This window comes from Gobio gobio (assembly GCF_949357685.1).
Source record: "Gobio gobio genome assembly, chromosome: 10".
NCBI classification, from domain to species: Eukaryota; Metazoa; Chordata; class Actinopteri; order Cypriniformes; family Gobionidae; genus Gobio; species Gobio gobio.
In genome coordinates, this window is record NC_137116.1 from 32258141 (window position 1) to 32273590 (window position 15450).

At 36.9% G+C, this 15450-nt stretch overlaps 1 protein-coding gene across 1 annotated transcript in view; it reads right to left on the bottom strand.

The window, feature by feature from the left end:
• Nucleotides 1-4563, bottom strand: part of piwil1 (piwi-like RNA-mediated gene silencing 1) — a gene marked incomplete at both ends in the record, with an annotated part of 28027 nt that extends 23464 nt beyond the window's left edge. The window contains 7 exons of the mRNA XM_079826873.1: nt 393-590; nt 673-753; nt 838-959; nt 1064-1278; nt 4072-4200; nt 4303-4414; nt 4495-4563. Coding sequence (XP_079682999.1) covers nt 393-590; nt 673-753; nt 838-959; nt 1064-1278; nt 4072-4200; nt 4303-4414; nt 4495-4563 — 926 coding nt within the window. The remainder of the gene's footprint in view (nt 1-392; nt 591-672; nt 754-837; nt 960-1063; nt 1279-4071; nt 4201-4302; nt 4415-4494) is intronic.
• Nucleotides 4564-15450: the final 10887 nt, after the last annotated feature.

Sequence of the window (15450 nt, forward strand, 5' to 3'; positions counted from 1 at the left end):
GAGGGGGCGGGGTGAGCAAAGCTCATTATCATTTAAAGTCACATGCACTGAAATGACTTGCTGAAAACTGAGCTGGTTTTGACCAGGTAAAATTAGTGTTTTCTTACAATACTAATGAGAATTTTTAATTAAAGTATATTACAAACTTTTCATTTAGACACTAAAGAATCATATTAACTTGTACAAAAATGTCATTCTATGACCCCTTTAAGACATTTTACATTGTTACTAGAAATTTCTATTTCAAATAAATGCTGTTTTGATTGATAATTGACATGGAATTGTGATGAATAATATTGATCTTATTGCATTTCTGATCAAATAAATGCTGCCTTGGTGAGGATAAGAGACTTTTGACTGGCAGAGTTTATGTAAATATGTGCTCATTTTACTTGGTCAGAATGATCAGGCCCACAAGTTCCTTTGTGCAGGCTTCAGCGAAGCGCTGGTCTCCACACTGCTGCCTCAGACTGTACATGAAGTCAAGGACCGTCTCACTGCGCAGAACCTTGTGGCTCACATCGGTGCACAGCATGATACTTGACTCGTACTGAAGGATGGTGGTCACAAAGCCAGGCCAAATTGTCAACCTGCAAACAGATAGAGTCCATTGTTCAATCATTTTCCAGCAACAGGTACTGTTTGTGTGCATAGACACATTTCTCTCAATACCTGTGCTGGGGAATGTTGAATGGATCATCAGGATTGTAGTAATGGCGTCCAATCTGCTGCATGTTTAGTATCCTCAGGATTCTACAACACAAAGTAAACAGGACTAGAAGTTCAACACATCATAAATAACAACTATATTTCAAACAGAGTGCATTCTGTTATTACCTCCTGAAGAGGATGTTGTAAAACTGCAGGCATACAGGAGAGGATGGTGGGAGTTCATTGGTCAGTGTGACAGTGATCTCAACCTTCTCTCCATTTCTGGTCTCACTGCACAGGATTGTCTCCTACAGGTAAATCAACTTATCATTGACCATCAAATCCAAACTCCAAAGCCTCACAAAAAGCAATTAAATAAAATCATGAGCATGTTGAGGACGTAGAAACATACAGGATTGTGCAGTTTGTTTGGGAGGAAGAGAATTGCTCCATCAAAGGTGTGTGCTTTGCCAAGAGTCTCCTCGTGCTGGAAAAGCAGAGCCGAGCGCAAGCGTCGGGACTCCATAGGTGGCTTATAGTCCACGTGGTACTGATATAGAGCCCACAGAGGACGTGAAATCAGTCGCATGAAATTGGCCCTCAGCTCAATGGCAGTGCCTGAAGCGCCTGTGGTCACAAAAGTTTCAAATTTAGTATCACGCATTAACACAACTGTGTACACCAGAACAGGGATGTGGGAAATATACACTACCATTCAATGGTCAAAGTAAAGTTAAGTTATTGCTTTTGAATAAAAAAATACAGCAAAAACAGTAACACTGTAGGGATGTGACGGTGAGGAAATTTCCCCACCGGTTAATTGATGTGTGACATCACCGGTAATACCGGTATCACCGGCGGAGGCTTTTAAATCACTAATTCTATCTAACCGAAAGTAACATGCACACGACCGCTCTGAACTGAAAACGTGCCAGTGCGCGCACACCGTGAATGACAGCTCGTCTGTAGATGCGCGCTCTGTGTGGCCATGGGTGCGTCTCAATCAGTTCCCTAGTTCAGTAGTCAGGGCACTGATCAAGCATTGATCAGTCTATGATTGAGATGCACGCCATGAATGAATAACAGTTCGTCCGTAAAGCTTTGTTTATACTCGACGCGCCCGCACGAGCGCGAGGGTGCGCGCGGCAAAAATAAATGCGCGCAGTCAGCGTAGCGCGGAGGCTCGCACTGCGGAGCCAGGCGAAAGTAAACAACGCGCGCTCTGTGCGGCCGTGCACATTTTACTTTCGGTTTTACATTAGCGCCAATTCGGCTGCGGGTTGCTTGAATTGTGGGTTCATTAGCCTATTATTTTTAATGAAAAACACAACAACAAAACAAATGACAAACTCCCTTAAGTAGGCGCTTTTACGTTTCGCTTTGAAACCAAATCTTCCGCGATGATCTCAGTCAGCTCCTCACTCTTAAATCTGATGAATGACTCCTGCCGCTGCCGAGACTCACGGTCGGATCCTGCTTTATTAAGCAGATACGTTCAGTTTTTATTTGTATTGTCTGTTCTCTAACTGAACTAAATTATTTTATTACTATAAAAAAAATCAAAAAGACGGTGGGCGGTGCCACGGTGGGCAAGTGATGTAACCGGTGTTGAGTCTGAACACCGGTAACACCGGCAACACCGACTATCGTAGCAAGCCTATAACACTGTAACATTTTTTACAATATAAAAATGTTTTCTATTTGGTTAATTTTAAATATGTAATTTTGTCCTGTGTTGGATATATAATTTCCTTCAGAAATTATTCTAATGTGCTGATTTGCTGCACAAGAAACTATTTTCTTTTCATCAAGGTTAAAACAGTTGCTGCTTGATACTTTTGTGGAAACTTGATTTGTTTAAAGATTCTTTGATAAATATAAAGAAATCTATATATTTTATACAAATATATAGAAAGTTTATTTGAAATAGATTTTTTTGTTATTGTAATTTTAATGGAAAATTATCCAGGATTAATCCAACTTTAACGATTAGTTCACTTCAAAATTAAAATGTCCTGATATTTTGCTCACCCCCATCTCATCCAAGATGTTAATGTCTTTCTTTATTTAGTCGAAAAGAAATAACGTTTTTAGCATTTTTCTTCATATAATGGTTTTCAATTGCAACCAAAATGTTGAAGGTCCAAATCAATGCAGTTTCAAAGCACTTCAGATGTTCTGCGCGATCCCAGACGAGGAACAGGGTCTTATATAGTGAAACGCTATATAATTTTTTTTTTAACCTAAATTGCTCATCTTGCCCTACTCTGCAACGTGCTAGTGATTGAAAACGTCACACTAGACGTAGACAGAAGTACCGCCCCAAGTGACCATGCGAGGACCAATACAAACTCTGTTTACCAAAAAACATCACGTTTTCAACGTGATTGCATAATCACTAACACGTCTCAGATCAGCGCAAGATGAGCAATTTAAGTTAAAAAGTATATTCATTTTTTAAAAATGACCGATTGTTTCGCTAGACAAGACCCTGTTCCTCGTCTGGGATCACGTTGAGTGTCTGAAGGCCATCAAAGCGATTTGAAACTGCATTAATTTGGACCTTGAACATTTTGGTTGCAATTGAAAACCATTATGTGAAGAAAAATCCTGGAATGTTTTCCTCAAATAAACTTAACTTCTTTTCGACTGAATTCATTTTCATTTTGAAGTGAACTAATCCTTTAATCTAATTTATAACCAAATAGAAATATTATAAATAAATATCAAATCAGTAGTAGTGATCGACCGATATATAATCGGCCGGCCGATATTTGCTTTTTTTTCGTGTATCGGCAGATACAAGGCTGCTGCGTTCGCCTGAAATTTTTTCCCCGCCATTATTTACGGACAGGCGTCCACAGGCAGCTCTAAACTTTCAAAGCATCTTTTAACTGTTTGACTTGAAATATTGCCATACACTTTGAAAGTGAAAACACGTTTCTCTATATGTGCCTGCAATTATAGCTAAGCAAGTTTGTGCGTCCAAATGGAAAAAACGTAAATGCTGAATGCCTCGTCTATAAAACTGCTTGCCATTGTATTTAGGGAGCTGCAAATAGATACTAGAATGTCATGCACTTTTCCAGCTAATCCACAACTAACTTTTCTACACGGAATAGTAAGAAAAGCCCTCTTTGTTCTCCTTATTCGTATCTGTGCAGGAGAGCTGTGAGAGAGCGAAGGACGCCACACAACATATCCATGAATTTGAGCATGTAGCAATTTAATTTTTATATATTTTAAAGCACTGAATCGCTATTGAATCACGATTAATTCGATTCTTAGCATTTTAAATCGATTATTGACTGAAATCAATAATTCACGATTCAAAAATACATGTTTCAAGATCAATGTATATGCGATGCATATTGCAAAACAGCAAAAATCAAGTCATGCTCATTAACATTTTGGCGTTACCTGTTTTGCACTCTTTCACATGTTCCATTAGTTGGCGAGTGTGGACACCAGAATCATGGAAATCCCGCCTGCGCCCACCTCTCTCCCCTATCTTTACCTGCTGAAAGCCTGCAGAAATCGTGAGCATTGCTACAGGGAGAAATAAAGAAAAGAGTAAGATACGGGATTTGTGAATGTTATAGTATATCACAGTACAGTACATATTTCCACTAATTGCACCGATGCACTTACCTTCTTCAGACATCGCTCCAGGTGCATGTTTCTGTCTCCCTCTGCCCACCAGCTGTCCTTCAGGTGCTGTGGACAAAACTGGCTTTGCAGCCTCTTGTGATAATGGTGGTTGCTGCAGAGGAATTGGAATACTCAAAAGCTTATTTCAATAAATATATATCATCATATTCAACTAATTATAAATAAACTCACCGCGCCAGGAGCAGCAGGCTCCTGACCACGACCTCTGCCTCTTGATCTCGCTCTTGCTCGTCCCGTCATTTTGGTGCTTTTTCACAAAAGTAAACACAAGTAAAGTTAGTCGCCATTAGGGATGCTCTGATCAGGATTTTTATAGCCGATACAGACTTGTCATCATGATGGGTCAATACTAGGCCACGTGTGACAAGATTTCTCATTAGGGCTGGGTAAAAAATATTGATTTCTCAATTTAAATCGACTCATTTTTACAAAACGATATCGATTCTTAAAGGGTTAGTTCACCCAAAAATGAAAATTCTGTCATTAATTACTCACCCTCATGTGGTTGGACACCCGTAAGACCTCCGTTCATATTCGGAACACAAATGAAGATATTTTAGTGTAAAGCTGATGCTGAGAAAGGCTTCACACAGGCCTCCATTGGCATTCAGTACATTGACACTTCCAAGATCCATGAAAGGCACTTAAAACGTCGTTACAAAGTCTATCTCACCACAGTGGCTCTACAATAATCATACAATGCGACGACAATAGTTTTTGTGCGCAAAAAAAAATCAAAATAACACCTTTATCCAACTTGTTCTCGACTTCCGTGTGCGCCTCCACGACGCATGCGCGAGAATATGACGCAGATCCGGCGTTCGGACATATGACCCAGAAGCGATTTGTTTACGAGCAGAGGAAGACGCGCGTATCTCAGCTGTTGGATTCTACATTGATCGTGCTTTAGGTCTCGGCGTAGTGCTCAAAATGGGGTTAGAGTGTGCATTTCATGGAATCCCGAGCCCCGGCGCTACGTCATATTCTCGCGCATGCGTCGTGGAGACACACGCGGAAGGCAATAACAAGCTGGATAAAGGTGTTCTTTTGATTTTTTTTTGCGCACAAAAACTATTGTCGTCGCATTGTATGATTATTGTAGAGCCACTGTGGTGAGATAGACTTTGTAACGACGTTTTAAGTGCCTTTCATGGATCTTGGAAGTGTCAATGTACTGAATGCCAATGGAGGCCTGTGTGAAGCCTTTCTCAGCATCAGCTTTACACTAAAATATCTTCATTTGTGTTCCGAATATGAACGGAGGTCTTACGGGTGTCCAACGACATGAGGGTGAGTAATTAATGACAGAATTTTCATTTTTGGGTGAACTAACCCTTTAAAGGTGGGGTAAGTGCTTTCTGGTAACCGATGTGGATATTTCAAATCACCAAAACAAACACGCCCATTTTGATAGCTCCTCCCTACACATATGTAACACAGGCAACGACTAGGGAGGAATCTGCTGTGCCAGCCGTCCGAGGTTATGATGCAATCAATAAGTGAAAGCAATATGTGTTACTATGGTAATCCAGGTCGAATGTTCAGTGAAAAAGTCATCCCCTACATACCAAAAACACAAACAGTTATCATGAACAAGTCGATAGCACGAGCACAACAGACCAACTATCGAACATAATACAAATATGACAAGATTAGAGGGTTATATCGATTAGGGATGGGCAACAGTGGTCGAGTAATCGAGTACTCGAACGTGACGGCGACCATCGATCAAGAGAACGATGATCGCCCTGACTTTAAAAAAAAAAAAAGTGTCTCTTTTTTATTGGTTATTGCATCATGTCTAAAGTGAACGACGATACGATTGCAAATGGACAAACAAGCAAACATGACACACGAGCATATTCAAGCAAAAGCCAGCATATATTAGTTCTGTGAAACAAACAAAACCAATGTTACTCGCCTATCGAGAAGAAATAAAGCAACCTCGGCGTCCTATTGGAGGCATTAGCGCTCCTCGAGTTCTCTCCAGCTCTGGAAAGCTGATACTTGTTGACTAATCGTAAGCCTTCTTTTGTTCCTTAGACATTTTCCACATGTTTTTTTTATCTGCCATCTCTCTCTTTCTGTTGTCGCTAGGCTAATGTCCGTCCTGTGTCGTGTATTTTGAATAATGACGTGCACTGAGCGCTCTCTTCTCCCCATCATTAGGAGACACAAGGGCTGCACGATTAATCAAATCGTTTTTTCCCCACAGTGGATGCATAAGAGGCTCATATTTCATATTAAAGACATAGACTTTAAGAAATTGATATCACAGATAAAAAGCAGATTTTTATAGTGATTTTACAATAAATCCTTAGACCTTTCTAATGATTTTTAGTCATAGGCTATCTGTTTATTCTGTTTTTGTAAAATAAGTTTTCTGTAAAATATAAATATTATTAGTAGTATTATTATATTGTTATTTATTCTTAAATACTATTTTTTTAATAATGGAAATGTCATTGCAATAGAAATATTTCTTATCTTGTTAAATATTTTTATTTAGCAATAATAATCATCATAATTATTAGTCATATTAATATATAAACAAAATGTTATATATACACACACACACACAAAATTTGCATTTAATGGCAAATCGCAATTAGATATTTTCCCCAAATCGTGCAGTATGGCTGGACAATAGTTCAATATTAGGGCTGGACGATTTGGGGAAAATATCTTATTGCGATTATTCTGGTTCAAAATGCAATATTTTTTTTTTTACAAATGAAAATTGTGTATATAACATGTTGTGTTTATATATAAATATGACTAATAATAATAATTATTATTATTGATAAATAAAACTTATAAATATTACTATTACAATAACTACATTTTAAAATAGAGCTTTTAAGAATAAATATAACAATATTATAATATTATTATACTGTTATATAATTTTATTTTACAGAAAACTTATTTTACAAAAAAAAGGGTTACCTGTTAATATGCAGACAGACTATGACTAAAAATCATTAGAAAGGTCTGAGGATTTATTGTAAAAAGAAATATTATAAAAAATCTATGCTTTTTATCAGTTATGCTAAAGGACGTTAGCTTTCGACAAGCGGTAGACCAATCTTAAGTCGAATCATGATTCGGATCGCGTGTCAAACCGCCAAACTGCTGAAATCACGTGACTTTGGGGATCCAAACCGGTGATTCAACTCACTGATTCATAACGCTTTATGAGGCCGTGTTTTGAAACCGGTCATCACTATACAAGTCGTTATTTCGGTTTTTTTTGCACACAAAAACTATTCTCGTCGCTTCGTAAAGTTATTGTAGAACCACTGTAGTGAGATGGACTTTGTAATGACGTCTTTAGTACCTTTTATGGGTCTTGAGAGTGTATAGTGCATTGTGCCAATGGAGGCCTTTCAGAGCCATCGGATTTCAACTTAACTATCTTCATTGTGTTCCGAAGATGAACAGAGGTTTTATGGGTGTCGAACGACATGAGGGTAAGTAATAATTGACAGAATTTTCATTTTTGGGTGAACTAACCCTTTAAGAGAGACCTGAGAATCATTGAAACATGTGGTGACGTGTAATGTATATGAGAAAATAAAAGTGTTTTTTGATGCATGTAAACCTGTCGTAGGATACCTCCAAAACAAATGTAGTTAACTTTAAAATAGCATAATAGGGGTACTTTAAGTGTTTTCCTCCCATAGAAAACCGTTATAAAGCAAATGCTCAACGTGTAATATTAACATGTTGCATTCATTTTCTGGACTTATCGGCTTTTCTGAACTAGGGATGGAACGATTACCGGTTTCACGATAAAATGTACTGACGGTTAGTAATATCGTTTAAAAATTATTTACCATTAAAACCAGGCGTGATTATGCGTGAAATGAAAACTTGCGGTAAATCCTGTCCAGTCAGCATCAGCCTGGTGCAAGCGCAGCGCTGTTTTTTGAATGAGAAGAAATGGCAGAAGGCAGTGACAGCACTCGGGAGATTGTTCAGACTTCTAAAAGGACCAAATCTGAGGTGTGGTCATATTTTGGCTTTTACAAAAGTCCTGAGGGTAACTTAATCGAAGATGGTCACCCTGTCTGCATAACATGCCAGAAGAATGTCGCTGTAATGGGGGAAACGCGTCAAGTGGACTTTGACCTCAATACCAAAACTACGTATGGCACTACCGCTCACACTCGCCACTTTGGCGGTTGAACTTATTATAGTCTTCTCAAAAGCCATCAGTTATAATTGCGTTGCGCATTATAACCAAACACACTTGTTATACAGGGTTTTTCCTGCATTGAACATTTTTTGACGGCCGCAAAGACAAATTTTTGGCCCGCCAAAGCCTTATTTGATGAGTTATTGTGATTTTATGAGTGTAGAATAGATGACTGTTGCACTTGTGATACGGCCGTGTTAACTAAGTGACATAGAGAACGAGCAGAGAGCTCCTCCCCGCGCTCTCTCTGTCTGTCGATGTCTTCTCATATTTATTAATAAAAATCAAAAGGTCGGAAGACCGAATCCATGTTGCACGTACCGCATTCGGACAATTTTTTCCTTGAATTCCCGCTGGGTGTGAACTGCGCTTCAAAAACATTTACTCTTCTCTGACCATCTGACATAAACCATAGTTTCAATTAACGGGAAAACATTATATTCTGTTATGAAGTGTATTCTGTATTGACAAATCTTTCGCGATGTTCTAACAGACGGGATTCGCACACAACGCGTCTGCTAATGTCCGATTCGCCACCTAATGACTCCTTTGAATCAAATCATTTTAGCGACTGGTTAGAACAACTGATCCGTCCAACACTGAACGAACTAATCAGTTTATTCATTTACTCAGAACACATCTGATGAGAACACAAGTGTGCTTACCCAATTTAGCAAGAGTGGATAGTAAGAATTAGTTTAATCATCCACAGTCATTCAGCTTATTTATGTTGACAATGTGTAGTGAAATATAATTTAGTCTAGACTGGAGTGAGGTGAGACCAGAACAAAGTTGTTAGCTAGCTGATAATTTTACAAAATTGTATATGGTAGAAAATTAGGCTATTTGTTAATTTTTTTGAATGCTACTTTTTAATATTGATATGATTATACCAAAACAATTATCAGTAAATATTGTAAAAAATGAGGATCAAAAGAAACAAACATCAAGGTAGAGATCATACATAATATCAGATGTCAAAATAAGATAAGCAAAAATTACAAAAGGTTTCTTTGGATTTATTTTAAATTTATTGTCAGTATTGCGCTCACAGATCATGTAGGTAGAGTACTTTTTTACTGTGTGTGTGGATGACCATGTCTGTCAGACACCACCTAAGACCATTTTTGTATGGGGCGCCGTTTGTAAAGCGGCTCACGCTGAAAATAACAGCAACATTTTGACAAATTTAGCTTCAAACAATGTTTAAAAAACTGGTATGAATTTTTGGCGGTCACTTTTTTAGCACATTCACAACAATATTTGTCAACTTAGAGATATTTTAAATAGTTAAATCTAAATGTTAAATCTAAATGTTAATTGTTAAATCTAAATGTTAAATCTAAATCTAAATGTTATATCTAAATCTAAATGTTAAATCTAAATCTAAATGTTAAATCTAAATCTAAATGTTAAATCTAAATGTTAAATCTAAATGTTAAATCTAAACGTTAAATCTAAATGTTACATCTAAATCTAAATGTAAAATCTAAATGTTAAATCTAAATGTTAAAACCGGTTATCTGCATTCTGAATTTGCATATTAGTTAAATATTTAGTTTCACCCGAAACATTTAGATTCAACATTTATATTTAGATTTAACATTTAGATTTAGATTTTGTATTTAGATCTAACATTTAGAGTTTACATTTAGATTTAGATGTAACATTTAGATTTAACATTTAGATTTAGCATTTAGATTCAACATTTAGATTTAACATTTAGATTTAGATGTAACATTTAGATGTAACATTTAGATTTAGCATTTAGATTCAACATTTAGATTTAACATTTAGATTTAACATTTAGATTTAGCATTTAGATTTAACATTTAGATTTAACATTTAGATTTAACTATTTAAAATATCTCTAAGTTGATAAATATTGTTGTAAATGTGCTAAAAAAGTGACCGCCAAAAATTCATACCAGTTTTTTAAACATTGTTTGAAGCTAAATGTGTCAAAATGTTGCTGTTATTTTCAGCGTGAGTCGCTTTACAAACGGCGCCCCATATTTTTGACCCAGGAAAAACCCTGTTATAATAACCAGAGACGTTCAGATTAGCCAGAGTTTTGTTCAGAGCGCGCTCTCACTGAAATCTGCACTCAAAACGTGCGATGTACACCGGAGATTCATTAATCATATAGTGGTTGACTGTTTTTGTTCTATTTCAGCAGCGAAAATAGTTTCAAACAAACACAGCAGAACCACAGCGCATCGGATATGACTGGAATAAAGTTGGCTTTACGTTCGAGAATTTAGGGACCGCCTCTAAAGTTACATACAAGATTGGTACACACGTTTCTAACTTCAATAGCATTTGAAGAGAATGACTTACAGTCATAAAACTGACTGTAAAGTGTTCATCTAGGTGTCAGGTATGATGCACACCTTTTGGATTTTTGATATTTAATAAAATAAACTGTCAAATCATATGAAAATATGGATAGCCTATGCATTATTTCACTAGGATACTGTTTGGGCTCGTACACAAAATATGCTAGATTTAAATGTGTCAAAACTGATAGAACAATCAGTACGTTTACATGGACAACAATACTCCGATATTAATCTGATTAAGACCATACTCTGATTAAGAAACTACCATGTAAACAGCGATTTCTAATTACCTTAATCCGATTAAAGCCATACTCGAATTAAACAAAAATCGAATTAAGACATGTGGAGTATGCCTATTTTAGTCGCATTATCCAAGTGCATTGTAGACATGTACACACCTTAATCTAACTATTAACGTCGTGTATGAGTTTTCGCCGCATTTTGTGACAGGACACACACACCAGGCAAGTGCAGAGGGGAGGGCTTTGGGGGCTCGTATCAAAAGTATATAAAGTGCCCCTCTAAACAATCATCAATAATATTGTGACAAATAAAACAGAATTTGGATTATAATTAATATAACCGCGCGTAAAAAACAGTAACAATGCGCTCAAATTCCCGTTTATCTTTTACGTATCTTTCAGTCTGAAATGTCGTTGCCATGACGTGTTGCTATGGTGCGTGACTGCGTGTCTTGCTTGACTGCTCACTCGGACATGGCCTCCTCTATATTTTTTTTCTTTGTGTTGTAATAATTCTGCTCATTGTAAAAGTAAAATACAATACGTTTGTATCTGTAATCCCAGATTCATAATTGTCTGCTTACAACAGCGGTCGGGAACCTCTAGGCTCGCGAGCCATATGGCCATTCAGTGAGGTGGCTCGATGGCAGAAAAAAACAATCCAAACAATCACGATTTTGAAACCTTAATTTTCATCATTAATCAAAGCTATTATTCGAAATGTTGGCTGTCAAGAAGGAGGCAAGATGGGCAGTGTCTCTTAAAAAAAACTGAAAGACACAATATATACAAAAAATAAAACTAATATATATATATATATATATATATATATATATATATATATATATATATATATATATTACATTAAAAAGTATAAAAGTCACTCGTTTTTATAAAGTCACACTGTCCAACAGCGACACCCGCAGGTAAAGTTACAGCGGGTTGCCTGAGCCCATTGATTTGAACAGACCTACGAAAGTCGCGCTATGATTGGACGCCGGACAGCGTAGCGTGGCATGGGGACGTAATGACGTACTATTAATCGAGCTAAGTTCTGTAACATGTAAAACGGGAACATGAATGTAATATTCTAAAAGCAACTCATGTAAACGCCTTAATCAGATTATTGTCTTATTCAGAGTAAGGTCAATAATTAGATTACTGCTGTCCATGTAAACGTAGTCATTGATGAGATTATGGATTGAGAATATATTTACAGAGATAATATTAGAGATTATATTTACACCAAATTATTATTATTTATGCATTATGCGTTGCTATTGACGACAGCCATTATAAGGAAGGAAATCCCACAGAATATAATCTAGCTTGAAAAAGTGCATAGAGCCGCTTGATTTATTTGTTGTTGATTTTCAAATATAAAACTAGTTGAAATGTTTAAAGGGTTAGTTCACCCAAAAATGAAAATTCTGTCATTAATTACTCACCCTCACGTCGTTCGAGACCCGCAAGACCTCCGTTCATATTCGGAACACAAATGAAGATATTTTTGTTGAAAGCTGATGGCTGAGAAAGGCTTCATATAGGCCTCCATTGGCATTCAGTACACTTATACTCCCAAGACGGATAAAAGGCACTCAAAACATCGTTACAAAGTCCATCTCACCACAGTGACTCTACAATAATCTTACGATGCGACGACAATAGTTTTTGTGCGCAAAAAAAATCAAAATAACACCTTTATCCAACTTGTTACTGCCTTCCGCGTGTGCCTCCACGACGCATGCGCGAGAATATGACGCAGATCCGGCGTTCGGACAGATGACCCAGAAGTGATTTGTTTACGAGCAGAGGAAGACGCGCGTGTCTAAGCTGTTGGATTCTACATTGATCGTGCTTTAGGTCTCGGCGTAGAGCTCAAAATGGGGTTAGAGTGTGCATTTCATGGATTCCCGAACCCCGGCGCTACGTCATATTCTCGCGCATGCGTCGTGGAGGCACACGCGGAAGGCAATAACAAGCTGGATAAAGGTGTTATTTTGATTTTTTTTTGCGCAAAAAAACTATTGTCGTCGCATCGTAAGATTATTGTAGAGTCACTGTGGTGAGATGGACTTTGTAACGACATTTTAAGTGCCTTTTATCGGTCTTGGGAGTATAAGTGTACTGAATGCCAATGGAGGCCTATATGAAGCCTTTCTCAGCCATCAGCTTTCAACAAAAATATCTTCATTTGTGTTCCGAATATGAACGGAGGTCTTACGGGTCTCGAACGACGTGAGGGTGAGTAATTAATGACAGAATTTTCATTTTTGGGTGAACTAACCCTTTAAGTGTGTGCATCTGTTTTTTTTAACACTTTCATCTCATTTTAAAAAAACCGTGATAATATTGATAACCTAAAATTTGGGTCACTATAATCGTGATGTGAAATTTCCATACCGTTTCATCCCTATTCTGTACATAGTATGCTCTATTTGTGTGGTGTTTCCTGAATTTGATCTTTTAATATCACGTTACTAAGTACATTAAGCCACGTCTTTTAAGCATCTGTGGGGAAACAAATCTGGAAAGAGAAGAGATGGGGAGAAAAATTATAGATTCTTAGTCTATTCCAGTGAATTAATGGGATATATGGTTAAATCGGGAGAGCACACCACAAATGTAAGGTAAATGTTGTCCTTTTTATACAGTTGCATTAGAATAAAAAAGGGGGAGGGGGACTGAAAAGAGCTCTTTCCAGAGATATTCTTGTTACCGTTAAAATACCAAGTATGATTTGAAATTATTAGTTTCAGTATTTTTAAGTGTAACTGGAAATGCCTCTGATAATCTAAAATGCATTTAGGCCTATGCTCGTTAAAAAGGTGGATAATTTACTTGGAAAGAGTAATTTCATCATCGAAGTGATGCTGGCGCACGTGCTATCGAAATTATATTAAGTACTAACTAATTTCCTAGTTAAAAAATTAGACACGTAATCGACTTCATAAGTGGGAAGCAGTAGCACTCGAAGCCAGCATTAAATGCTAATTTATATGAAACGCATTTCCGAGAAGCATTGGGGAATCTTGCGATATGAATGTAAAAATGTGTGTAATCCATGTTCTTCACGTGTATGGCGTACAACGGCCACGTGGCAATCAAATTGTGTCGTAGGTTTAAACGTTCAAACATTAGGTTTATACTAAAAAACTTGAATACAATGAAATTACGTGTTGCATTTCTGAGATGCATTGGGGAATCTTGCGATATGAATGTAAAAATGTGTGTAATCCATGTTCTTCACGTGTATGGCGTACACGGTGCACGTGGCAATCAAATTGCGTCGTAGGTTTAAACTTTCAAACATTAGGTTTAAAATAAAAAACTTGAATAAAAGGAAATTACGAACACATTTATTAACTGAACAAATGTCCCGGTGTATTAAAAAGTGCACTTTTATTGTCAAAGTTATTCTTTTATAAATTCGCACTTAACAAGTGCACATTATAGCCTATACAATGCATTACTACGGCATATTAGTTTAACGTAAATATCATACACTGTTACTTTATTGGATTTTAAAAGAAATACTAAACCATATTACTTTATTAAATATTTTAGTTTGTTAATTGGACGTGTTTGCGGAGTCAGGGCCTGGTAACGTTAATTACTTCAAACGTTTTATTTGCCGGAAAAAAGTCAACTTGAATGATTCAAAATACATAAATATATATATACATAATCTTAAATACTTGATGGAAGTGCTCTGTCATCGTGTAAGGTTATATAACTTACTGATGCAGTTAACGACTTAACACGTTAATTGCTGACAAGACAAACTTAACTTGGTTTAAGTCATTTAAACGGTATTTCCATTGTTTATATGATAAGAAACAATTTAAAAACTGTCTGGAACAATGAAGTGTCTAATTATATATGTATAAAGTCAATGAAATCTTAGAAATCGTCGACCAACTCTTACCCTTCCTTCGAGCTGCGTCAAATGACATTCAATTAACTCCAGCCTGCTCGTTAACCTGATTTCATCTGTATCCCTCCGCTGGCCAATAGATTCATCATCTTTCTTAGTTCCTATTTTCCAGAATTATTCGTGTTTTATAGTATTATCAAGTCTTAATTGCTTATTATTGATAGAAAACCTGGTTGAAAATGAAATGGGAAAGGTTTTTGAGGAAAACTATTTTATTTGGAGGGATACAAAACTACCTGTGGGGGTCACCTGGTCCTGTTATTGTGATAGGCTCACAGAAACCACATCGTTCACCACCAGATGGCGTTCAAAATACACACAACAAGTGATTGGTCCAGTCAACTCAACACAGAGTGAAAGGTAGTTATGTTGCTAACAATAAAGCGTCTCACAATTATATTTGAG